Source organism: Hordeum vulgare, chromosome 6H (assembly GCF_904849725.1).
Source record: "Hordeum vulgare subsp. vulgare chromosome 6H, MorexV3_pseudomolecules_assembly, whole genome shotgun sequence".
NCBI lineage: Eukaryota > Viridiplantae > Streptophyta > Magnoliopsida > Poales > Poaceae > Hordeum > Hordeum vulgare.
The window spans coordinates 447310624-447338348 of NC_058523.1; the positions used below are offsets into that span (position 1 = coordinate 447310624).

A 27725-nucleotide genomic window follows, 5' to 3' on the forward strand; every position below is an offset into this window, starting at 1 on the left:
CGAAGTACATTTAATCTGCATACAACAGTGTCCTAAAAGGTACTCCTAAAGCTACACGCCACCTTTTAAAATGGATATAATAAGAGCATCCTCTCCAGTTCTCACTCCTTTGGCATCCACGCGTGCACGAAGCAAAGATGCCACAACAAACTTGAAGAGTGAATAGGAATCCTTTTCCAGTTTACCTGACAAATTCATTCTTGTGCTGAAGTGTACTGAGTTCAACTCATAAGAAGAAACATAAATGAATTGCCGCAGTTGCGAGAAAACTTGGCTATCATTCCTATCTACTCTTCGATGCAAATCTTGTAGGATTGAAGCGTGAGAAAATCTCTCTTCAAGCCTGCAAGGCTCTGAACTGCCAGGTACATTTGAGAAATCTACAGAAAATGCAGTACAAAATGACAAAAGTGAGCACATGAAAGCAAGCCTGGCTATAGTAGTAAAGCTTTCATGAACCATGTCCCCATGGGATGCAGCAAGCAGATCATAACTCTTGCCTAGGTCAATCAGTCTTAAAGAACAATTAGTCAAAGCTACAAGGACTTGGTTGTTCTCTATGGCTACACTTGAAGATTCATGATGGGGTATGTCTTTGGGAGGAGAAGAATGTGCATTAAGGATGCCAAGAACATCAGTTAAGATCTTAAGAAAAGACGCTCTAAGACTAATGAACCACCTCTGGAAGAAGAATTCGCGGTCTGAGGAGGCATTAGATGAGAGGACATCATTTGGTAATGTGTGCTGACCTGTACCAGGTAATGTGCTTTGATAAGAGCGAAGATCAGCCCTTAGTTCTTGAGCTCCCCTCAAATCTATTACTGCCAGATCTGGTCGATTCAATGAAAGATGGAGATTGCCCTTAAAGAACATAAGCAAACAGTAAGCCTACTGCCTGGATAACAAAGAATGAAAAATAGAATCCAACCAAATACGAATTTTGAAGTAACTAAGCCAACAACCGCAACAGGCTTGTTGTAAACCCACCAACCATGCTTGTATACTTCATTGCAATACATTTCCATAATATGACAATGCAAGTAGACACTGGTACAAAAAAACAATTATGTTGTATGGCCAATAACATTTTGTGGTATTACCTTCATAATATAGCCGGTTATATGCATATCATCAACTCGGAGGCTCTGCAAAATGTAAAGCAATGCAAGGAACATTACATGGATGATCCGCTTCCAAAAAGCATATCTATAAAAGGTACAGATTTCTTTGATCCCAAATTTGCTTAAGTATAAGGGGACCTGGAGGGAGTTGACGGCGCCGAGGTGCGGGGTGGCGATCTCCTTGCGGTTGGAGAGCGCGAGCGAGGCGGCACGACCGGGCGAGGGCTTGGAAGCGCCGCGCGGGCAGCTCCCCGCGTTCCCTTCTCCTCACCTTCTCCCACCAGATCCACTCGGGGCGCACCGCGGTGTATGCACTCTGCCGCCTCTCCCTCCGCGGCCTGTGGGCGGCGCGAGCCCCAGGGGCCGCCGGAGAAGCGCGCCCGCGGCCCTCTGCGCCATGAGCTTCGGTGGCCTCGAGAGAGGAGCGCGTACGGTAGGGGAGCGGCGGCGACGAACAGGAAGGAGTTGCCGGGCCGACTGGGCCGAGAGGTCAACCACCACGAGCTCGCGGCGGCCGTTGGCGGCGAACAGGAAGGAGCTACCGGAGGCACCGAGGAAGTAGAGGACCTCTCCCGGGGGCACGGCGGGGGAGATGATGTCCGAGACGGCGATGCAGAACCAGCGGGCCCGTGGAAGCCCCGTAGCGCAGCGCCGCGGGGCGGGAGCTTCTTGAACACAAGGAGCCACGCGGCGGCCGGGACGGGGCCGGACGAGACGGAGGACAGGTGGTAGAAGCGGCGGAAGTCTGGGGAGGAGATGAGGTGGGACAGGGGATGGGCAACGGAGCGGACGCGGAGCAGCTCCGGGAGCGCGAGGCGGATGAGGATCTCTGATGGGAGGAGCAGCAGGGTTTCGCGCGGAGCACACCGGAGTCGCCGCAGTGCAGAGGAGAGGATAAGGTTCGGGTGGGAAGAGGGCCGTGGTCGCAGTGCACTCAGAGGAAAGGATAGGATCGGGTGGGGAGAGGGGGAGTGGGTGAGATTGTGTTTTTTTTATATAACGAGGTGGGTGAGATTGTGAGTTTTTTTTAGAGAATTGTGAGGTTATTTTTTATAACGAGAGTGGGTGGGGTCTTTTTTTTTATAACAGGAGTATGTTCTTATTTTTCTTTTTTACCTTTTCTGTGTCTACCATGTTTATTTGTACATTATGGAATATTTGATTCTATTTTGACTACTTCCTCCATTCCTAATTATAAATCTTTTTAAATTTTCGAATATAAATCACATATGGATCAAAATGTCTATATGCATCTGTATGTACTGCATAAAAGATATATGTTTAGGCACGGAGGGAGTATACAGACAATAAGTATCCCATATGTTCTTTACGGAGAAATTCACCACGTTGATTGCCTTGGATGTGTGATTTTTGCTAATTATGAGCAGGGAATTTTCGATGTACGGTTATTCGTGCGTTGCACATGCATGCTTACTAGTAAATGAAAAAAACAAACAAAATCTACATCCATTTAGGATGAAGCGTTGGAGTTGGCCGTGGTTGTGTCCATAAGAGCATCATACCGTCCATAAGAGCATCATACCCAGTAAAAATTGATCCTTCAAAAAATATAAGAGACACCGTAAGTCGCTTTTACAGTCCGAATTGTCTCACTGATCTCGTAAATTAAATTGTATTCGGCTATAGCCTATTTTTTCCCCTTTCTCCTCCCGTTTCGACGAGTCCGTCTCCGGCCACAACATGCCTCGACCTGGTGCCCCGGCGTCGCCCACCTCGTCCCCGCCTCGTCCTGGCGCCATCCGTTTCGACCATGCATGCAGTGAAGGAGTCCCGCGTTGCCGTCCTCGATTGAGCCCGGCACTGCTCGTTCCCGATTGAGTCCGACACTGCCTACAGTCGCACGCACGTTCCCCGTCGTGGTCCCGCGAGCTTCCCCACACATGCCCAACTCTTCTCTGGTGCCGCTTCGTCCTGATTCAGGCCGTCGATGGCCTGCTTCATCCTGCCCGTGGACGGCCTCGCCTCGACAGTGAAGGTCGAGTTGGCCGCAGTTCTTCGTGCGGCGACTTCTTCCAACATGCGATGACGTATTCCGATGAGTTGCAGGTAGATATCGGTCAGTTCCGCGGCGGAGCGTTTGCTCCGACGAGGTTTAATCAGTTTACGGATTGAACTGTATACTGCCTCCAAAACTTTACCGTGTCCTTTATTAAAAAAATTAAGGATCAAGGCGTATTTTTTCATCGAAACTGTAAACGGCGTCGTTTTTTCTTATGGATTTGACACTATACGGGTATGCTAGATGCTCTAATCGAAGCCCGTATGCGTAATCTGTAACGAGAAGGCGCCTACGAGCGGCATGGAGCGCATGTGCATGTGTCGAACGGACATGGAGCAAGAGCAGGCGAGCAACGCCAGCGGCACACGTGACGCGATCCGCGCCCGGGCGCTGGGATCTGCCAGATGCGCGCGCGCCACCGCATGCGAGGTGTCATCATGTCGCCGCTCCGCTCTATCCACCACCACCTCGACCGCACGCCGAGACAGACAAGGCGGGTATACGCCGCCCCCCTATCTATGACCGCCAGGCCAGGGACACCCACCCCCGCACCGCCGGCCTCCGCTCCGCGGGACCCGCGCGTCAGCCGCGAGAAGCCCCGCCCGTCTCTGCTCCACGGGGACCGCAGCGCAGGCCGTTGGTTGCATCTATCTAACCACCGTGGGCGGGGGCGGGGGCGGGGGCCAACGACCTTTGCTTCCCCTCGCCGCATGTTCCCCCCTCACGTCATCGCCCTCGACCGCGCGTCGCCATCGTCGTCCCTCTACCTCGAGCTCTCGGCGACTCCTCGGAGCCGATGAGAGGCGCCGGGATCGCGGCGGGCCGTGACGATTCCGGTGCTGGAGCAAGAATTCGCGGGGAGAACTCCGGCCCCGGGGGCTGCTCTCACATGGACGGGCTGCCCGGGGAGCTCTGCTTCAAGATCTTCCACCTCCTCGATCACCAGGCCCTCGCCGCCGCTCCCCAAGGTTCGCTCGCTCGCTCGCTCGCCGCCTTCGATCAAAAACTCCACGGTTACTTCTGATGTCGGCATCCTATTATCAGCTACTCTACTTCTTATGTCGACGACATGCTATCATCAGCTGCTCTACCCAGGGCCAGGGGCATTTCCTCTTCTTCTGTACAAGCATAATTCACAACTTGTGGCGGCCTGAACTGAATTGTTAGTGAAATGCATAGTCTGCAGGAAGTGGAGCGCGTTGTCCTGCGACGACGAGCTGTGGCGCAAGCTGTTCGAGGACAGGTGGGGAGCCGACGCCACGGCCTTCTACGCGCCGGAGCCGGAGGGCTCCAAGCCCTGGAAGGACGTCTTCGTCGTGCAGGACCGATGCGACCGATACGGCCTGTAAGTCCCTTGTTAACACGGACTTCAGAGTTCAGCATATCATACGTGAGTGAGTTTCACAGGCAGTTGTGTTCGTCTTCCAGGGGCGTCAGGATCATCAGGGAAGGAAACGACTACTACCTCATCTACCAAGGCGAGATCCAGAGCTACCTGGGCACCAGCTGCGACGCCAAGGACGCGCAGCCGCAGGGCGCTCAAGCCGACAAGAGGCAGATATCTGACCGGATCCTCTTCTTCCTGGGAGACCTGGAGACTGCTTATGCGGACGCCAAGCGTGTCGAGGCGTGACCTCGTCCTTCAGAACCAAAGCTGTTGGAAAATGTCTGTAAAATCCTTGTCCCTGTTTTGCATAGCTCGTGCATAAGGTCGTATCTAGTCTACGTACAGACAAGCCATAGTGTTTCACCGTCGTATTCTTCGTCTGGACGTTACACTTCAGATGTTCACCTTTTACTAATCTTCTTGCAGTTCCCAAACTGCAGATAATGGACGATACGAGTTATTCAGTCACTTATGCTTGTAATAGCAGTAATGAAAACAATGGCGAAGGGCAACAAACTAATGAGTTTCATCGTCTTTTCTTTAATCAAAAGATATAACTCTACTTGTTCGTTCAGCCGTCTTCTCTTTAATCAAAAGATATAACTCTACTTGTTCGTTCAGCCTCGTACGGATAAGATAACCAATCTCTGCTATCAGGTGGATGTTTTACGCCAAGGAGCATACATAGTCAAATGCCGACATGTCAATGGTAAATTCGCTGCACTGAAACTCAATCATAACACGGTGAGACTGTTTTACTGCTTGTTGCTTCGGTTGAATTAGCATTTGAGGGCAGCTCTGGCCATTTCCAAGGCTCCCTCGTAGGTCTTGTTCCCACCAATGAATCCACTCATATGGATGAACACACAGCCAGGGATGCCGGTTTCCTTGGACAGTTCATCATCTCTCATGCCCCTCCACTTCTCTGGGAGAGCCTTTCGGCTCTCGAATCTGTCGGGTGCAACAGAGACGGCTTGCACTCGCCAGCCTTTGCTCCTCTCATCCTGCAGTTATGCGGACCAAGTCAAACATATGTATGAAAATCTGGTGAAACAAGAAGCATGCTAGGAAGAAACAGGTTGCAACAACAAAAATGCTAGGAAGAAACAAGTTGCAGCAACAAAAACAAAAAAACAGGCGAAGAAAGTTGATCGCACTGCTGGCTGCAAAACTGCCAGCATTACTATTACTTTAAAGCATTACACCACTTCTTCCCAAGATTAGCATTTTGGTGGTTACTATGCACAAGTGTATGCACACTATCCAAAGAGAACTAGAAGTAGTCAATGAAATTCATATTGGATGACCTGGAAGGGGCCACATTTCTTACCTCATACAGCACATACTTGGTCAGGGGATCAGTCTTCAGCTCCTGCTCTAGCTCAAATAGATGAAGTTTCCACTGCCATAATGGACAAGCGTTGAGGTTACATGCGCTGGTGATTTTAGTATTATCACACTTCAATATGTCAGGCAGTTAATAATTAAACAAAGCACTTGCTGAAAAAGGTTCAAAGAAGAAGAAACATAAAACTAGTAATGCAACCGGCAAGAAAGCAGCAAACATCCAGGGCCGGTACTAAGAAGCATAGGCTAAAGTTCTTATTGCCTAACAATTTTCAAAACTTCTACAGGACGTTAAAAACATGGTTTCAGATGGAAAACGCAAAAATATTGAGCACACTAAAGACTGACATAACCAGAATAGGTACAACATTCAATCATTTATGGCTTCCATGTGCAACAAAGAGCAACAGAACAAAAACACAGTTGTGCATAGGACAAATGTGTACACGGTTCCAAAACTACCAAGATCTTACCGGGCAGAATCTATCTAAAACCATGATTTCTCCACTTGGATCAACATTTCCTCTTGACAGCAAACACTCCATGACAATAGATCTTGCAGGTAGCCACGACTTAACATGAAAGCGGACACTCTGGCAATGAAAGCGGAAATATAGTCATACAAACAGGAGATGTTCTGCTTAGGGACTAATGGAATTTGGGACTGCCCCATTTGTTAAAAAAGCAAAAGATATAACAAACATAATTTAGTAAGTCCTTAAGCAGTGCATGAACAAAACACATCAACTGACTAAACAGGCATAAGTTATACCTCCATAAACTCACTTCCGGCAAGAGCCATTGCCTGTTGAAACGCGGCATTTTCCTTCTCAGGTGATTGATCTGGATCAGTCCAATCTGGATTAAGGCGCCCAACACGTGAAGACAAGTGTGTATTGTTCACATACTTGGGGGTTTGCTCCGTGTCATATTGATTGATTCCATTATCGATTGCATCAAGTGCCTGTTACATAAAAGATATTGCTTCTTTGGCAGATCATATTGTATTGGGTAATTAAGACAAACATTAGACAAACAAACACACGAATAAAATAAGGAAGGACAATGGGATGTGTCTCAGAAAATTGATGTCCATTTATGTACTGAGGTTCTCTACACTTTATTAACTTGCAAACCTTTGAGCGCAAGTATAGAACTTGCCAACTGATTGATGATGTAGGCTTATATTACCTCTTTTCTGCCTAGAAGAAACGCCTCTGAACCACACAGCCTGGCTACAAGCAGCCGTCTGCGACCGTGTTTAGCCAACATACAGTGCATCTTTCCAACTAACCCCGATAAAGCCAAATCACATCTATATGTTAAAGCTAACTACAGACCCTTAACACAGGAAACAGTTCAGGAAAAGGTGTAGATTCTGGAACTCCCTCCCTCAGTACCCCTATGTTTACGCAGCCTTAAGCTCATAAATTACTTTAAAAAAAACTAATCTAATGAATTTCACAGCTGGTACTGCCGATTCCTAGTCAACAGTCATGCTCCTATCCTTAAATCAAAGTTTCCATATTAAAAAGTACACATATAAATTTCACAGATGATTATGAGTTTAAATTCACACCTCAACAAAGCTTTTGTATATGGCAAGATACACGCGGTGAACATCTTCATGGTCCTCATTAAGCTGAAGCTCCTTCGCAATTATCTCCTTACCAAAATGCTGCAGTACAAAAAAAAATGATAAGCAAACCATCATTTTAACATTTGGGAGACAAAGTAGCAGTTACAGTCGATAATTTGCAGCTTATAAGCTTCGATGGACTAGCAAATTGTGAAAAGGCTGTGCGTGCATATAAGACAGGTGCGCTATGAAATTCACAACATCCAGTAACAAATCCCCCAATGAATCCACCTAGTTATGTAGTACGATTGGGACCCATTTGAGCAGATGTTGCCAATTTTATAACATAGCTTCTAATGGAAAAGAATTATTGTTTCAACACCTTCAGCGTCTATGGAAAGTACCTTGTAAACAAGCCCAGCACTGCTAAGTTTCGTGTTAAAGCCATATCCAAAGACCTCGTTGAAGCCCTTCTGGTGATGATCATAGCGATGACGGCTGGGATCATAGACACCACCAACGTCAAGCACGGCCTCCAGCGAATCAAGGATCTAGAGTTAAGTTCCAAATAAAAAGTTAACATACAAATAAGCGCATAACGGAATACAAAAAATGATAATGCATATTTTTAATATTTTTGCTGTATCATATACACGTGGGATTTTGTAAGCAAATCATCCAACCGGATGAAGTACAGCTGCCCACAGTAAGACAACTTCATAGTCTCAGCCAACAATAATTGTAGAACTGACATGAACTGCAAACTAAAAAGGGTCATGAGATGTGAAATCATGCTATTATAGACACAAGAAAACATCTTAACTACATGGCATACTAAGCATGGTATGTTGACAGGATGGAGTTCATGACTTCCTGTACTACTCCCTCCGTTTTCTAATTATAAGCCTTTTTAGAGATTCTAATATGGACTACATACGGAGCAAAATGAGTGACACTACACTCTAAAATACGTTTATATACATTTGTATGTAGTCCGTAGTGAAATCTCTAAAAAGTCTTATATTTAGAAATGGAGGAAGTAGATGATACTAGGAGGCCGGAGCACGCACAAAAAAGAGGCGTTCATATACAAGTGTGATTTCATAAGCAAATCATCCAACCAGATGAAGTGCGGGCACACACATTAAGACAACTTCATAGTCTCACCCAATAATAATTGTGGCACTGACACGAATTTACAAACTAAAAAGACACAGTACTCCCTCCGTTTCATAATATAAGTCTTTTTAGAGATTCCACTAGACGACTACATACGGATGTATATAGACATACTTTAGAGTGTAGATTCACTCATTTTGCGCTGTATGTAGTTCTTTAGTGAAATCGCTTAAAAGACTTATATTTAGGAACGGAGGGAGTATAAGACCTTTTAGAGATTGCACAATGAACTACATATGGATGTACATAGACATATTTTAGAATATAGATTCACTCATTTTGTCTCGTATGTAGTCTTCTAGTAAAATCTCTAAAATGTCTTATATTTTGGAACGGAGGGAGTACATCCTAAATTTTACGAATCCTAGCAAGGTACGCCTCGGCGAAACAACCACCGAAACATTTCTTGCAGGAAATGGCAGGCCAATCGAGCCAGCGACGAGGCGACAGACCTGGGAGTCGCGGGTGCGGACGACGTCGGCGCCCGCGAACTGGGAGGTGAGGCGGATGAGGAAGCAGCCGAGCGCCTCGTCGCAGTGGAAGCTGCCGTTGTGGGTCCCCACGCGCCTGCCGTTCCCCGCGCCGTTGGAGGGGTCGGCGTCGCCGGCGGCGGACGAGTATACCCTCAGGCGCTTGGGCGAGGCGGCGCCGGCGGCGGCGGCCATGGGGAAAGGGTTTAGGATTTGGGGTCGCACGCGGGGAAGGAACGTGACGGCTCGCTGGGACAGCCTCCAGGCGCAGGCGGCGAGCATTATAGGTCGTGCCGACGGTTGGGCTGCGGTGGTTTCGGGGTTGTGTGGAGATGTAGGGTTTTCAGGAGGGGGGTTTGGGCTTTTGGCAAGTCGGCCAGACGCATTTCCCAACCCTTCTTTTATTTCCGAAGGTGCTAGATATTTTATGTTTGCAGATTTTTGTGTTGCCAAACTAATTCTAACTATATTTGAACAACTTTTTCTTTTCGGGTAAATATTTGAACAACATTGTTACGGTGTTATATTCATAATTAATTTCATCCACCTTTTACACTCACCATTATAAGACTGGCAAGTGCTAAATTTGTTTTCTTTCATATAACGAAAATATGCATCACTCTTTTTCACTAGATAATTTTCCATATGGATGCGTAAATAGTCTAGTAGGTTACTTCATGATTTTACGCGCCTATATTAATTTGATTGTGTAAAAAAAGGTACTAGTATGACTTTACTCTATTCGCTCCTAAATATAAGGTGTATTAGTTTTTTTTAAAGTTAAATCTTGTCTATGTTTGACCAACGGTATGGAAAAATATATAATGATTTACAATACTAAATATGTAAAATCTAAAAATGTATTTCATAATGAATCTAGTGATTATGATTTGGTATTCTAGACCTTGGTATTTTTGTCTACAAACTTGGTTAAGTTTGATTTTTTGAAAAAATAATACACCTTATATTTAGGAACAGAGGGAGTATTTCATAAGCACCTAAAGCATTTATTATACTATTACAAAATAAAACGGTTCATTTGGTACTCCCTCCATCCATATATATAGGGCCTAATAAGTTATTTAAGATTCCCTTTGATGATGAGTTAGAGAAGTGATATATGGCATGTGTGTCACACAAAACATACCGTAAGATTCGTATGTGAAAGGAGTTTGTAATGATATGATTTTTATATCGTACATATCATGTATTCTTAATCTTGTTAATGGTTAAATGCAATCTTGAAATTCGTATTAGGCCCTATATATATGGATGGAGGGAGTAAGTAGAATAAAAGGCACGACAGTTGAGGTGATTTTTAGAAGAAAAAAAAGGGTGTAAAAATCAAATGTGGGATGGAAAAATTAAAAAGGGGGAAATGGGGGGCAGGTTGGAGGAAGGATGAGTGGGTGACAAAACCCAATGGGATTTTAAGTAAGAGAGATACAATGACAATAAGAACGAGATTCTTAATGTTCTTCATTGTTGCAGTGGAAAAAATATCACAACAGTATTATTTGCCTTGGCACTGCATTTTAGTGTCTATAAATTGGTAGAGTGACATTGATCAATTGAGACATATATTATGCACAATGAGAAAAATATCACACGACGAGAGGGAAAAAACCCTAAAACATGTATGCCCAAGAGGAAGAAATAATGGATCAAACTGGAGTCGCTACTTTCATTTACTTATCAAGTCATTAGTCAACATCAAGGGCCCCGAAAGACCTATTATTGCATTTAACATAAAGCGATGGAGCAATTCATTTTACACCATGAATAAAAAAATAAAAAGTATATAAACAAGTCCCTACATTTTACAAGGAGGACCTGAGCTAAGATATAAAAACATAATAGGGTCCCTAAGCTCCTTCAATATGTATTCAATCTCGCCATCGCCGGGACAAACCACTTTGGGGTGACATGACCACCATACCAACATCACCTACACGCCACAACCTCCGAGCTGAAGTTAAAACTGCCTCATGTCGTGATATTTTTCACAAAGTGCATGACAAAAGTGCAAGAACTATGGTGTATTTGTATTTGCATGATATTGAGATGTAACTTCAGGTTACTAGATGAACACCAGACACATATTTTACCCTGGGTTGGGCCCCCGCATGGTGAGTAAAAACCATAATCATACTTGTCTAGAATTAGATCACCAAGTGATTATAAGGATCAAGTACACAGTGTGTTTGTCGGGTTCAAGTGAACTTGACGAGTTGGGGGTGCAATATCTAGACAAGATGTCTCAGTCGGATTTATCTTGCTCGGATAATTCAACAAATCTTGGGCTTTTGGTGATCTTGGCGTCAACCGAAGATGTCCCTGTTATAGTAGGGTGGCCACATATTTATTGGGGCCTTGGTTAGTTGTATCTCCCATCACCGCCTTGTTCTCCTAGTTTGTCTCGTCTTCTGAGTCATTATCACCTTGGTCTCCACAGGTAAGGAAAATGTAGATGGCATGTTTATAGAAGTAGATTCCTAGGGTGGGGTCCTCTTCTTATGCCTTTCTGGGCTTTTATGGCTCAAACATGGGAGGTGTGATTTGATGAAGTGTGGAAATATTTTTCTCCCGTCAAGCCCCCATCATCACTTGTGATGAAGAGTCGCAATGATATTTCAGGATCGTGTGAACTTTCGATGAAGTTGCTCAGGTGCCTTGTACCACGTTGTGCTATATTCATATAGGCCATCATCGTTGTGTCAATTTTTTTCCTTGCTCTTGTATTTGACATGTGCGGTGCGGGATGTTGACGTAAATCACAAATTTTGATGCAACATCTCATAAGTGGCGTGTGCTTCCGGGTTTGGGCCGCTCAGGTTGGAAACATGCCCTAGAGCCAATAATAAAGTTATTATTATTCTATTTTTCATGTTCATGGTTAAGTTTATATTTCTATGATGGAATTGCATTGATTATGTGAGATTAGGAGGAAAACCTAAGTGCATGTGTAAAATAATAAACACCAATCAGATCCCTAGTCAGACCTCTAGGCTTGCTCATGTATTGTTGATGATCTCGTTTTCCTAACCATGGGCATACTTAATGCAACAAGGATGCCAACAATAGTGAGAGCACATTGTTAGGGTAACATTGATTTTTGGTAGACCCAACTTATGAAATATTGCGAGATCACTTGTAAATATGTTGTCGGTTCTTTCACATAATGTATTAACGTCTACTTATGTCCTTAGACCATGAGAATACTGTTGATACGAACATCATATAGATTCTTTGGGGTTGCCAAACGTTACTACATAATTAGATAATTATAAAGGTAATGGAGAGACACACTAGGGGCCCACTCAATATTATGGTGTCGAGCATCGCCTAGCTAGGTATTGTGACTAATGAGTTAGTCACGGGGATACCAGAATAAGAAAGAGAGAAAATAGTATAAACCAGTAACAAGGATGACTATGTATAGCGATCAAGGTGTTGATCATGAGGATGCCGTTAATGTCATGCCTCGGCTTGTGTAACGTATCATAAGGTGATATGAATTTTATGTGGACATGCAAGATTCACTCAATAAAGATCTTCGTTGATATGTGAGAATTATTACGGGTGTCCAGATCTTGTTAATAATTATTGACCGGAAGGTTTTTCGGACATATACACATATGCTCGGACCTACATGGTCACACACTTAACAAAAAGAAACATGTTGGAATGCTATGATTTTACGTATAATGAGAGAAAGGGCTCCTAGAGTATTTCACATGATCTCAAAAGTATTTTGGATATCTCAGAGTGTTCGGTGATGTCCGACAATGTTCTCGAAGGACGAGAAGATTCTAGAATGTGGCGGAAGCTTTCAAAATGTTCCTGGACTTTTTTGGAAGGTTCCCACTGATGCCCCCACCTGTTGGAAATATGCCCTATAGGCAATAATAAATTGGTTATTATTATATTTCCTTGTTCATGATAATTGTCTATTATTCATGCTATAATTGTATTAACCGGAAACCATAATACATGTGTGAATATATAGATCACAATGTGTCCCTAGTGAGTGTAAGTGCATCTAGTGCCCCTTAGTGATTTTGGTTGTTTGAAGACTTATAGGTTAAGTATCTAATGTGTTTATGAGTGTACACAGGATCTATAAGTCATTGAGGAGTTTGAGATATTTGAAGAATATCGACCCCTAAAAATATATATCTTCGGTTGAAGAAATTGGTCTGAAGCTGAAGAAATGAATCGCGAGGAATCTGCGATGAAATTGATATTCCTCATGAAGATACTGAAATTGAGGAATTCGATGTGTCCTGAAGAAAATCATTTTGAAGACTTTGAAGCATGAAGATTTACTCTTTATGTTTTATTTTCTTCGCATTTGAGTAATAGGAACACCGTACTGTTAAAGTGGGTCGAAGTTACACTTTGGAATGAATTTCCTCATGATGCTCAACCCAAGCCTAAATCTACCAAAAGCCTCAAGTGAGGAATACGAGTGACATGAGGACTCTCACAGTTGAGGGTTCCGACCGTCTCGATAGCCACGCCATGTCATTGGTCTTATCCACACCAACGGTCATATTATTTAAGGGCATTAGTGTCAAATCATGTCGGGATGCTCCCAGGCTATAAATAGCCACCCCCACAACCATTAGCTGGTTGGCTGCTCCGTTAGAAACTGACACTTGTCATAAGAGCAACCCAATTCCTTAGAGTCTTCGAGAGTAATTCATCAGTGAGGAAATACCCCATACACCGAAACCACAAACCAAACCTAGTGATTGAGCATCACTGAAGAAGTTGTTCCTGTGTGGGACTGAAGCCTTTTACCTTTGAGGACTGTGCATCCTCCAGACGGTTAGGCGTCATGGTCTACAACTTTCTAGCAGTCAATTGTGGATCGCCGGGTGACCAAGTTTGTGAGGGTTTGGAAGTCTTCCCTGAAGACTTACCACGAGTGTTGGGCGAGGACTGTGTGTTCTTAGCCCAAGGAGAACACGGTAGGGACTGTGTCCCGGGACTGTGTGTCCTTTGGTTTCAATAACAAGCCGCTCCAAACCAGATGTACGACTGCCACAGCAGTTGGAACTGGGTCATCAACTACTGTCTTCATTGAGAAATGGTGCAATCTGTTTTCACATTCCTCACTCTGAAAATCTGCTGTTGTGAAACTTTGCACTTCTGACCCTTTACTGTTTCCGCTGTAAGTTAGTCATGAGTGAGGAATTTCTCAAAAGGAATTTCCTGAGTGATGAAATTCTAAAAATCTCCTATTCACCCCCCTCTAGTCGATATAACGCACTTTCAGTGAGCCTCTAGTTGGCTAGCTCGTTGATCAATAGATGATCATGGTTTCCTGATCATGGACATTATATATCATTGATAACGGGATCACATCATTGGGGAATGATGTGATGGACAAGACCCAATCCTAAGCATAGCACTAGATCGTATTGTTCGTGTGCTAAAGCTTTTCTAATGTCAAGTTTCATTTCCTTAGACCATGAGATTGTGCAACTTCTGGATACCGTAGGAGTGCTTTGGGTGTATGAAACGTCACAACATAACTGGGTGATTATAAAGGTGCACTACAAGTATCTCCGAAAGTATTTGTTGGGTTGTACGAATCGAGACTGGGATTTGTCACTCCGTGTGACGGAGAGGTATCTCTGGGCCCACTCGGTAATCCATCATCATACTGAGCTCAGTGTGACTAAGGAGTTAGTCACGGGATGATGTGTTACGAAACGAGTAAAGAGATTTGCCGGTAACAAGATTGAACAAGGTATACCGACGATCGAATCTCGGGACGAAGGGAATTGCATACGAGATTGATTGAATACCCAACATCGTGGTTCATCCGATGAGATCATCGTGTAACATGTGGGAGCCAACATGGATATCGAGACCCCGCTATTGGTTATTGTCCGGATAGGTGTCTCGGTCATGTCTGCATGATTCCCGAACCCGTAGGGTCTACACACTTAAGGTTCGACGACGTAGGGTTATATGGGAATAGTGTACGTGGTTACCGAAGGTTGTTCGGAGTCCCGGATGATATCCCGGACGTCACGAGGAGTTTCGGAATGGTCCGGAGGGAAATATTCATATATAGGAAGTGAGGATTTGATCGCCGAAGTGTTTTCGGGCGACACCGGTAATGTACCGGGACCACCGGAAGGGTTCCGGGGGTCCAACGGAAGGGTTTTCGGGGGTCCACCGGGAAGGGCCACCAGCCCCAAAGTGCTACATGGGCCAAAAGTGGATGGGAATCAGCCCCTAGGTGGGCTGGTGCGCCACCACTAAGGGCCCAAGGCGCACAAGGGGTGGAGAGGGGCAAAACCCTAGGCATGGAGGGGCACCTTTGGGACCAAGGCCCACCCTAGGGTGTCTCCTCCACCCTTGGCCGCCGCCTCTTGCCCTAGATGGGCTGCCGCACCCCTTAGGGTGGGAAACCCTAAGGGTGGGCACCCTCCTCCCTCTCCTCCTATATACAGTGGAGGGTTTGTGGCTGTTTTGAGAGACAATCTCTCTCTCTCTCGGCGCATCCCTACTCCTCTCCTCCTCGTCCTCCGTAGTGCTTGGTGAAGCCCTGCCGGAGTGCCGCGTAGCTCCAGTGTCACCAAGCCGTCGTGCCGCCGGAGCCCTCCCTCAACCTCTCCTCTCTCCTTGCTGGATCAAGGCGTTGGAGACGTCACTGGGCTGCATGAGTGTTGAACGCGGAGGCACTGTTGTTCAACGCATAGATCGGAATCCACCGTGATCTGAATCGCTGCGAGTACGACTCCATCAACCGCATTCTAGTAACGCTTCCTCTTAGAGATCTTCAAAGGTATGAAGATGCTCTACCCCTTTGCTCGTTGTTGGTTTCTCTATAGATAGATCCTTGTGAAGCGTAGGATTTTTTTTTTGAAATTACTACGTTCCCCAATAGTGGTATCAGAGCCAGGTCCTATGCGTAGATTCTAGGCACGAGTAGAACACAAAAGTTGTGGGCGCTGATTTGTCAATTGCTTTCCGTTACTAGTCTTATCTTAATTCGGCGACATCGTGGGATGAAGCGGCCCGAACCAACTTTACACGTACTCTTATGTGAGACTGGTTCCACCGACTGACATGCACTTGTTGCATAAGGTGGGTAGCGGGTTTCTGTCTCTCCCACTTTAGTCGGATCGGATTCGATGAAGAGAGTCGTTATGAAGGGTAAATAGCATTGGCATATCAACGTTGTGGCTGTCATGTAGGTAAGAAACGTTCTTGCTAGAAACCCTAATCCACCACGTAAAACTTGCAACAACAATTAGAGGACGTCTAACTTGTTTTTGCAGGGTATGCTATGTGATGAGATATGGCCAAAAGGATGTGATGTTACATATGTGATGTATGAAATTGATCATGTTCTTTAATAGGATTCACGAATTGCATGTCGATGAGTATGACAACCGATAGGAGCCATAGGAGTTGTCTTAATTTATTGTATGAGATGCAATGCCATGTGATTACTTTACTTTATTGCTAACCGTTAGCCATAGTAATAGAAGTAATAGTTGGCGAGACGACTTCGCAAAGACACAATGATGGAGATCATGATGATGGAGATCATGGTGTCATGCCGGTGACAATGATGATCATGGTGTCCCATAGAAGGATATCAAATGAGCAAGATGATATTGGCCATATCATGTCACTATATGATTGCATGTGATGTTTATCATGTTTCTATATCTTATTTGCTTAGAACGACGGTAGTAAATAAGATGATCCCTCACAAAAAATTCAAGAAAAGGTGTTCCCCCTAAGTGTGCACCGTTGCGAAGGATCGTTGTTTTGAAGCACCACGTGATGATCAGGTGTGATAGATTCTAGCGTTCGCATATAACGGGTGTAAGCCAGATTTACACACGTGAAACACTTAGGTTGACTTGACGAGCCCAACATGTACAGACATGGCCTCGGAACACGGGAGACCGAATGGTCGAACATGAGTCATATGGTGGATACGATCAACATGGAGATGTTCACCATTGATGACTAGTTCGTCTCACGTGATGATCGGGCACGGGCTAGTCGACATGGATCATGTATCACTTGGATGACGAGAGGGATTTCTATCTAAGTGGGAGTTCATTGGATGAACTTAATTATCATGAACGTAGTCGAATAGGTCTTTGCAAATCATGTTGTAACTTGCGCTATAGCTCTACGGTTTTTGATATGTTCCTAGAGAAAACTTAGTTGAAAGGTGATAGTAGCAATTATGTGGACTGGGTCCGTTAACTGAGGTTTGTCCTCATTGCTGCAGAGAAGGCTTATGTCTTTAATGCATCACTCGGTGTGCTAAACCCCGAACATCGTCTGTAGATGTTGCGAACATCTGACATACACGATTTTGATAACTACATGATAGTTCAGTGAATAATGCTTAAACGACTTAGAATTGAGGCGTTAAAGACGTTTCGAACGTCGCGGGACATACGAGATGTTCCAAGAGATGAAATTTGGATTTCATGCTCGTACCCTTGTTGAGAGGTATGAGACCTCCGACAAGATTCTTTGTCTACAAAAGTAAATCTCAATCTTGAGCATGCACTCAGATTGTCTAAGTGCTACAATCGCCTGAATCGAGTGGGAGTTAATCTTCTAGATGAGATAGTGATAATTCTCCAGAGTCACTGCCACCAAGCTACTAGAGCTTCGTGATGAACTATAACATATCAAGGATAGATATGATGATCCTTGAGCAATTCGCGATGTTTGACACCGCGAAAGTAGAAATCAAAAAGGAGGACCAATTGTTGATGGTTAGTAAAACCACTAGTTTCAAGAAGGGCAAGCGCAAGAAGAGATACTTCATGAAATGGCAAACCAGTTGAACAAAATGCAAATGCATCTACAAGCTATTGATAATGATCTCTGGTATATTGTGGAACATGGCGTCCCCATCATCTCTGCTAGTGTCTCTGCTGCTGATGTGAAGAAATTCAAGCAACTCGATTCTCAAGCGAAGAATATCATCTGTGGCCATCTGAGCCCAGGCCAGTTTGGAAGAGTAAGTGCTTTGGGCTCTGCAACACTGATCTGGGAGAGACTGTGCAAAGTAAATGAAGGTGTATCAACCCAGCGTGACTCTCGTGTTGATATTCTTCGCAATCTCTTCAATCGCTTCAAGAGACACGACAATGAAAGCTACCAAGACACTTTTGATCACCTCACTGACATATCAAATGAACTGCAAGCACTGGGAGCTCGAGACATTACTGATCACGAAGTTGTGAAGAAGCTGCTGAGATCTTTGGATTCCTCATTTGATACTTTAGTTCTGATGATTCAGGAAAGACCAGACTACAAGATGATTGATCCAGCTGATATACTCGAAAGGTTAAATACTCATGAATTCCAGCTAGAAGAAAAGAAAGACCTATATGGACCAAGCTATTCCAGACCACGTGCATTGAAGGCTAGAGCAATCTCCTCATCTGAAGAAGAAGACTCAGATGACAACATTGGTGACCCTGAAGAATTTGGACAGGAGCTTGCAATGCTCGTGAGGAAATTCCAGAGGTTTACACGACATGGCCAGTTCGGTAAATCTTCAAGAAGAGACATGAGGAAATCATAATCTTCATCTGAGGACTACAAGAAACAAACCTGCCACAAGTGCAAGAAATCATGTCATTACATTGTTGATTGTCCCCGTTGGGGAAAGGAATCAAAGAAGAAGAAATACAAGGATGACAGTTCTGATGACTCGAAGAAGAAGAAGAAATCTTCAAAATCCTCATCTTCAAAGCCCTCATCGCACAAGAAGACTAGTTTCAGAAAGGCTCGGGCACTTATTGGCAAGGAAATGGACTCCGAGGCAGAATCAGAGGAATGTGATGAAGAAGAGGGTTCTGATGAAGACTCAGAATCCGGACAGCTAGTCTTGCACTGGCAACCACTTTCGTCAGCAAGTCAATCTTCAATCTTGAAGAAAATGATTACACCATCCACACTGATGACTATGCTAATGACTTCGCTCCAACCTATTGCTTCATGGCAAAAGGTTCAAAGGTACCAAATAATGCCTCCTCCTCTGATTCAAGTGACTGTGGACCTGATGATTACAAAAAACCCAGTTATAGTAAACTTGCTATCATTGCCACTAAACAACAAACTACCCTAGAAAAGCTTCAGAAACTGCTAGATAAAAGTGATGATCTGTTGAATGATGAAATGAACCTTACTCAAATCCTCACTGAAGATGTGAAAAGTCTTCAGTCTAGATTTGATAATCTTCAGGATCGTTATGATACACTCCTCGTTGATCATGAGAAGCTTTCCTATGAATTTCTTCAAATGAAGCTTGATCTTGAGAAGCTGAGGATGTCTCATGATGATCTTCGTGTGGAAAATGATTCATTACTAGCTCAACAGATCAGCGCTGGTCAAGTTGAATTCATTCCTCCATGTCTTAAATGCATTGAACGCGAAACTGCTAATTCCTCACCAGAATCATCAAATGCTACTATTGCTACAAATTCTTCAACTGCACCTGTTGTGTCTATTTCCTCACTTGAGGAAAACACAAATGTTACTGATGGAAATGCAAGGTTGAAGGAATTGTATGTGACACGCATATACAAAAGCCTCAAAGGACATCAAACCCTTTGTGATGTGCTCAAAAAGCAGATCTTAAACAGGAACCCAAGGAAAGAAGGAATTGCCTTTGAGAGGAAATTAAATGCTGATGGATCTTATTGGAAACCTGAGCAGTATCCCAAAACCTCATGGGTTGCTGCTACTGGGCCTCCTTTTGATCCGTCTAATCTAACTGGCTTTTCATGTGAATTATCCTATTCCTCAGATGAGTCATTTGACTCCAACTATAAACTGTTCAAAAATCAATCTGGTGAAGTATTTGCTCGATATGTTGGAACTAACTGCAGGAATGGCCCTCCCTTGAGGAAAATCTGGGTTCCCAAAAGTTGTCTTGAAAATCTTCAGGTGAATGTCCTCATGACACCACCACTGAAGAATCTGAACCCCAGATCAAATTCCTCAGGAGGACCAAAGTCTTCAAGAGGATTAAAATCCTCAACTGGTCAAAATTATGCTCGTACCCGTGCTAATGCATCTAACATGTAGGGAAACTACAAGGAATATGAGTATGAGCGTTACTCTTCAAATCACTATGTTCATAAATCCTCACATCAGTTTTCTGCATATTCATATGAGTACTTTAACCCCCCTACTGTTAAGAGAAGTGCATTAGCTTCAATGCCACCTTTCTCATATGGTGCTCGCAGGATGATGAATTCTTTGCCACCCCTTCAGATGTGGGTGGTGAAGAAATCAAACTAATCACTTCTGCAGGTCAGGTCTCCAGATGAAAATCATCATCTGAAGAATTTGCTGGAGACCTGAGGAATTGCTTGATAGGACGCAAGCTAATGTTGATGAAATAGAAATATTTCACACGTCCTTATAATTCTGTTGTGATGAAATTCTTATCTGATGAAATTGATATCATATTCTTCAAACCTGAAGCATATGAGATGGTAAGCTGTACTAATTCATCTGCAGGATGACAAACCCAAGAATACTGAGTGGGTTCTTGATAGTGGCTGCACACATCACATGACTGGTGATAAAAGCTTGCTGATGAATATGCCACTAACTCCATCACCTCTGGAGCAAATCACATATGCTGACAAAGGTAAAAGCAAGGTATTGGGACTTGGCAAAGTGGCTATTTCCAAGGATAGGCATATGGAGAAAGTGATGCTTGTTGAATCCCTTGGTTTTAACCTCATGTCAGTCTCGATGCTTTGTGATCTTGATATGATTGTTATCTTTGGTAGATATAGATGTGTAGTCATCATGGAATATGACAGATCCAAAGTCTTCGAAGGTGTAAGAAGAGGGGATTTGTACATTGTTGATTTCTCTACAAGTCCTCTACCAGCCACTTGCTTACCAGCAAAAACCTCAAAAGGATGGTTGTGGCACCGAAGACTAGGTCATGCAGGAATGAGGAATTTGCACACGCTCGCGAAGAAGAAGCATGTCATCGGCATCGAATCAGTCAAATTCCTCAAGGATCATCTTTGCGGTGCTTGTGAATCTGGGAAAATGACCAGATCCAAGCATCCCTCGAAGACTATCATGACCACTACACGTCCATTCGAATTGCTTCATATGGATCTATTTGGACCTACTCACTATGCCACACTAACCAATGCAGCATCTTTATATGACTTCGTCATAGTTGATGATTATTCCAGATATACATGGGTGCATATCATATTGTATAAAACTGAAGTGCAGGAAATCTTCAAACGATTTTCTTCAAGGGCCTCGACGAATTTTGGCATCAAGATCAAACACATCAGGAGTGATAATGGAACCGAGTTCAAAAACACTGGTCTTGATGATTATCTTGATGAACTTGGTATTACTCACGAATTATCTGCTCCTTATACTACTCAGCAGAATGGTGTCGTCGAAAGGAAGAACATGACTCTGGTTGAAATGGCAAGAATTATGCTTGAAGAATATCAGACTCCTCGTCGCTTTTGGCCTGAAGCAATCAACACTGCATGCCATATCATCAACAAGGTATATCTTCACAAATTCCTCAAGAAAACCTCATATGAACTCCTCACTGATAAGAAACCCAATGTAAGTTATTTCAAAGTCTTCGGTGCAAAATGTTGGATTAGAGATCCTCACCATAGCTCAAAATTTGCACCTAAGGCACATGAAGGTTTTATGCTCGGTTATGGAAAGGACTCGCTCACCTACAGTGTCTTCAACAACTATCACAACAAAGTTGTTGAGACTGTAGATGTGCGGTTCGATGAAACTAATGGCTCGCAAAGAGAGCAATTGCCTTCTGATCCAGATAAGCTGTCTCCTGAGGAAGCAATAAAGCTCAAACCTACTGAAGACATTGTCCCCACTGAGGAAATTGGTGAAGAAACGATCCCCATCACTGATGAAAATCAAGAAGATGCTCCTGAGGAAATTGCACCTGAACCACTTCCTCAGCCCAGACGAAATCCTCAACCAGCTCATCCGAGGATTGCAAATGAACTAGAACTTGACAAAATCCTCAACGACATCAACGCGCCAGGTCCTCTCACTCGCTCAAAAGCTTCACACTTAGTTAACTTTTGTGGGCATTTTTCCTTTGTATCCATCACAGAACCCTCAAAAGTTGCTAAGGCTTTTCTGGAACCGGAGTGGATCCAAGCTATGCAAGACGAACTTCTTCAATTCAAGCTGAATGATGTATGGGAGCTCGTCAAACGACTAGATCCTCGCAAGCACAACATCATCGGCACCAAGTGGATTTTCCGAAACAAGCAAGATGAGGACGGTCAAGTGGTGGGGAACAAGGCATGACTTGTAGCCCAAGGCTACACCCAGGTTGAAGGAATAGATTTCGATGAAACTTTTGCACCTGTTGCTAGACTTAAAGCTATTCGAATACTACTTGCTTATGCTAATCATCATAACATCATCTTATATCAAATGGATGTGAAAAGTGCATTCCTCAATGGTAAGCTTGAGGAAGAAGTATATGTTGCTCAGCCCCCAGGTTTTGAGGATCCAAAGAATCCAGACAAAGTCTTCAGACTCAAAAAGGCTCTTTATGGTCTCAAGCAAGCCCCTCGGGCATGGTATGATACATTGAAGGAATTCCTCATCAACAAAGGCTTCGAACCTGGTTCACTCGATCCAGCTCTTTTCACTAAATCCTATGATAATGAGCTATTTGTGTGTCAAATATATGTCGATGATATCATATTTGGCTGTACTGACAAACGATACAGTGATGAATTTGCTTACATGATGAGTGAAGAATATCAGATGTCTATGATGGGGGAGCTGAAATTCTTCTTAGGTCTTCAAATTCGTCAACAACGCAATGGAATCTTCATATCACAGGAGAAATACCTCAAGGATGTTCTGAGGAAATTCGACATGCATGAATGCAAGGGTGCCAAGACTCCAATGCTTACCAACGGCCACCTCGGCACTGATGAAAATGGTAAAGATTTCGATCAGCAGGTATATCGCTCTATGATTGGCTCTTTATTGTATCTATGTGCATCTAGGCCAGATATAATGCTTAGTGTTTGCATGTGTGCACGTTTTCAAGCAAAACCGAAGGAATCACACCATAAGGCTTTGAAACATATTCTTCGATACTTAGCTCACACACCAACACTAGGATTATGGTATCCCAAGGGCTCAAATCTTCATGTGGTAGGGTATTCTGATTCTGACTATGTTGGTGACCGTGTGGATCGCAAGTCAACTTCTGGCACATGCCATTTCCTCGGAAGATCACTAGTTTGCTGGTCCTCAAAGAAGCAGAACTGCATATCACTCTCCACTGCCGAAGCTGAGTACATTGCTGCTGGTTCATGCTGTGCTCAATTACTATGGATGAAGAAAACCCTCAAGGACTACGGCATCAACATGAAGAATGTGCCTCTCTACTGCGACAATGAGAGTGCAATCAAGATTGCATACAACCCATTACATCACTCGAAGACCAAGCACATCCAGATTCGTCATCATTTTCTTCGGGACCAGGTCCTCAAGGGCAATATCCTCATCGACCATGTGAAGACTGATGATCAACTGGCAGATATCTTCACTAAGCCCTTGGATGAGAAAAGGTTTTTCAAGTTGCGGTGTGAGCTAAATATCTTAGAATCTTCAAATGTTTTGTAAAAATATGCACACATCCTAACACTTATGCAAAATTGATGACTTAGATGTGCAACACATGATGAATCGATTTTCTTCAACTGATGAAGAATATCACTCTGAATGTGAAGAAATCAACGAAGAAATTGATTCTCAGGGCCCTACGACAATTGTACGTGGCGTGTGTAATCAACATTCTTATATGGTGGGTCACGCCACCGCCCAATGTGAAATTCCTCAAGTTGATTTTCTTCAAATGTTCCATTTCCTCAAAATGTGTTTTTTCTTCAAAACAGTGTTCTTCATTGTGACGATTTATCACAAAATCTTCAAAAACACTTGATGATTTTCATTTGACTAGATAGAATGTGATTTCAAGTCCTCAACAACATTCACTTATAGCTATTTCTTCAAGTTGATATTTCTTCTAAGTGAATGTGATCGGACCCTACTTCCCTCTATGCTATACTCATCAGTCTATTCAATTCTTCATATGCGTCCTACTTGAAACTTTGTTCAAAATCCTCACTGCGCCCTTGTCAGCTGATGATTTTGTAACGAAAATCCTCAAATCTTCAAAAATTGTTTCTTTAATGCACAAGTAACTGAACCCCACTTCCCACGTTCGGATAACCACGATCTCCACTATCTCCACCGCCTTGTTCGGGAACTACACGTGTCCTGCGGAGATGTAGAGGCAGGGGCTGTTTGGTCCGAAATCTTCGCGCCAACAGTAACTGTCTGGCTATAAATATGTCCCTATCCCCCTCGGCAAACTCTTCTTCGCCCCATCGTTTTCCTGCTACAGCAAACAACACCCAACCCTAGCGCCATCGCTGGAAGTCTCGTCGCAGGTGAGGAAGAGCTTCAGTGCCTCGACTTCTCCGTCACCGGAACCACGCCGGAGTCGGACCATCTTCGTCCGCCACCGCCGTAGACGTCCTCTGTCGTCGGGTTAGGGCGCATTGGACACACGACCGAAGAGCCTCTCTACACAACTTCTCTGTGTTCTTCGTGTGCTCCTTCAAGGGTAAATAAAATCCCATTTTTACCGCAAGTTAGATCTACTATTTTACATCTTCTATGGGAAATATGTTTTTCCTCAAGAATCGATATGCACTTGATTCCTCAAACACTGCCTATCACCACATCATTGATGAACTATACTAAGCATCTAAGATTTTCACGAGATTCCTCAATTGTGCGAATTTTCGGATCTGTACAACTCTGGAACCCAAGAACAGTATGCTTAGGCAAATTCCTCAACCACTGGTTAAATTCCTCAACTGTCAAACTTTTTCATTTTCTTCAAATCTGAGAACGCATATGACCTCTCCAAATTCCTCGCAACTATACTCTGTTCACTGGTACACACATGTCAGCTGATGAATCTCTCGGTTCTCATCACATTAACTCATTTGCAGCGTTTCTTGAAGAAAATCTTCAAGTCTCATCAGAATCCTCAAGAGTTCAATCTCATCAGCTAAATCCTCAGCTGAACAAAATGGAGGATGACAGAAAACAGAAGGGAGGAAAGAAACTTGAGCAAAACACAGCTGCGGATATCCCTGAGGATATTTACTTGGACTATTGCACACCTGATGAAAATGAGACAATGGCCAAGAGAAAGATCCGGCTGCAGAAGATAGAACGCCGATGGGCGAAGGAATGGAAGGAATACAGGTTTGTAACTGCCAAGTATGCAAAGAAATTTGCTCTGAAGCCCCCTGGCAAACGGGCCCCACTTGAGGCTCATCAAGTAGCGCATCCCTCAAGCCTCAAGACCCTTGATGACTATCCAGATGAGAAGGAAAAGCATCTGGCTAAGCTCAAGAAGCAAGCAGAGGATGCAGTGAGGAAATTCAATGAATCCTCAGCTGCTGCCTCAGTCGCAGCTACTTCCTCTGCCGCTGAGACCTCTGGTTCAGCAATTCCTCAACCACAGTCTGTGTCGTCAAAGCCAAGGGCTCCAAAGCCTCAAGAGAAGTCTGCTCAGGCATCAGTTACAAAACCCTCAACGCCAAAACCCTGAGCGCCAAAACCATCAGCGCCAAAACCCTCAGCGCCAATCTCCTCAGCTCCAATATCCTCAGCACCACCACCAAAGCCTCAAGAGACACCAGTACAGAAGCAAGTCATGAAGCCTATGACCGCCAGCTCCAGCTCCTCACTCCCGGCTGCAACCAGCTCGGAGACAAAGTCTTCACCACCTCCTGTGAAGACTTAGGTGTTTGCTGAAAGAGCAACTCTGCCAAGCCCCAGCAAAATCATCACCGTCCCATATGCATCAGAGGGCAGTGATGAATATGATGATCAAACCCTGCAAGCCATCATCAGAAACAAGCAGGAAAGAGTAGCTCAAGCATCAGGCAGCGCCATTCCTCTGGCCATGGAGCCCAAGGTCCTCCTTGACTACATCAACATCTGGTATGAGGACCCAAACACTCCGCTTGATGATTTGAAACTTCCCCCTGGCATCAGCCACATGGTGGACACTTTCATCAATGAAGCCAAGTGGAAAGAACAGCAGGCCAAGGTTGCAAAGCTTAAAAAGGAAAAATTCCTCAAGTAGAATCTCCTCAGCTTGACACCTGATGCACTGGTGTCAACACAGGCTGTGCTGAAGAATTTGACTAACAAGTACTCCAAGCTGTCAGATCGTAAGAGTCTCAAGAGCAATTTCATCAAGCTGGCCACTAAAGCTATTGATGACTACAACAAGAAGGTTGCACCTCCAGCACCAACTTCCCAGTCCTTGATCGAGGAGCCAGCAGATGAATCTCCTCAAGCTGAGGAAATACACCAAGAAAGCCATGTAGATGTACCGGCTATTGAAGAAATCATCTTGGAAGCTCTAGCTGATGAATCTGCTGCAGTTGAAGAGACTGCCCCTGACCCAGCTGCTTCATCAAAGCAAGCTGATGACTCTGCTTCAGCTGGTTCCTCAAAGCCAGCTGAAGAATCTGTCGAGAGAACGCCTTCACCAAAAGCTTCAAAGGTGAAGAAGATGACTCCGTCTGCATCAGACGTGAAGAAAACCAGGGCTGCTGAGAAGGAAGCCAAAAAGAGAAAGGCCTCCTCCGTAGAAGAAGAAACAGGGGCCAAGCGCCTCAAAGCGCTTGAAGAGACTGCTCCTTTGGACCCTGTGCCCCTAAATGTCGCTCCTTCTTCTGAAATGGTCATTCTTGATGATCAAGCAAAAAGGGCAGATGAGGAAATGAAGGATGCCGCCTCTGAGGAACACACTGACGAAGAAATTCGTATTGACGACAGTCCTCAGCCCTTCATTCCTCAGAAAGACACTGCTCAAGGATCAGCTGCACCAGCTGATGAAACTGCCTTTGCCACCAAGCCAGCTGAGGAAGAACAAACTGAAAATCCTCAAGCTGATGAAATTCAAAGCTCTGAGAAAAATCCTCAAGATGAGGAACAGGCTGACCCAACTCCTCCACCTGAGCAAGATGAAACTATTCCTCAGCCTGATGCACAGCCAGAGCAAGCCCCTCAGCCTGACGCCCAGCCAGGGCCATCTCCTCAGCCTGAAGGCCCAGCTGCTGAAATTCCTCACCCTGAGGAAAATGCTGAGGAAAATGCACCTGACCAAGACAATGCATTCGTCGTGCTCAACCCCAAGACTGCAATTGTTGTCTCCCCTCCTATTCCTCGGCAAAATCTTCAGCCAGTTCAGCGTCAGCCATTCTCCAAGCGACCAAAGTTTCAAAAGGAGAATTTCTTTGAAGAACGCATGTACTTCATTGGAGAGAACCCCTATGACAAGCCTCAAATGAGGCATCTGAAGTTTTGTACTAGGACACAGATGAATTACTATGCCTCTGTGCTGTGAGGAAGAAACAAGATATTCCAGCAGAGGTCTGTCTACAGTGTGCTCGCACCGATCAAAGGCCATGATGATGAAGAAGATGTCGTAGGCCTCATGAAG

The 27725-nt window shown here is 44.3% G+C and overlaps 2 protein-coding genes across 2 annotated transcripts; one reads left to right on the forward strand and one right to left on the reverse strand.

The window, feature by feature from the left end:
• The first annotated feature begins 3678 nt into the window (after positions 1–3678).
• Positions 3679–5090, forward strand: LOC123400955 (probable E3 ubiquitin ligase complex SCF subunit sconB). The gene is made up of 3 exons (XM_045094671.1): positions 3679–4109; positions 4321–4486; positions 4570–5090. Exons 1-3 carry the CDS (start codon positions 3938–3940, stop codon positions 4772–4774), a joined length of 543 nt encoding a protein of 180 aa, XP_044950606.1. The 5' UTR covers positions 3679–3937; the 3' UTR covers positions 4775–5090.
• On the reverse strand, positions 5042–9434 carry LOC123400954 (MYG1 protein C694.04c). The gene is made up of 7 exons (XM_045094670.1): positions 9086–9434; positions 7859–8005; positions 7455–7553; positions 6648–6839; positions 6349–6468; positions 5859–5930; positions 5042–5532 (listed from the first exon to the last, which is right to left on the reverse strand). Exons 1-7 carry the CDS (start codon positions 9383–9385, stop codon positions 5308–5310), a joined length of 1155 nt encoding a protein of 384 aa, XP_044950605.1. The 5' UTR covers positions 9386–9434; the 3' UTR covers positions 5042–5307.
• Positions 9435–27725: the final 18291 nt, after the last annotated feature.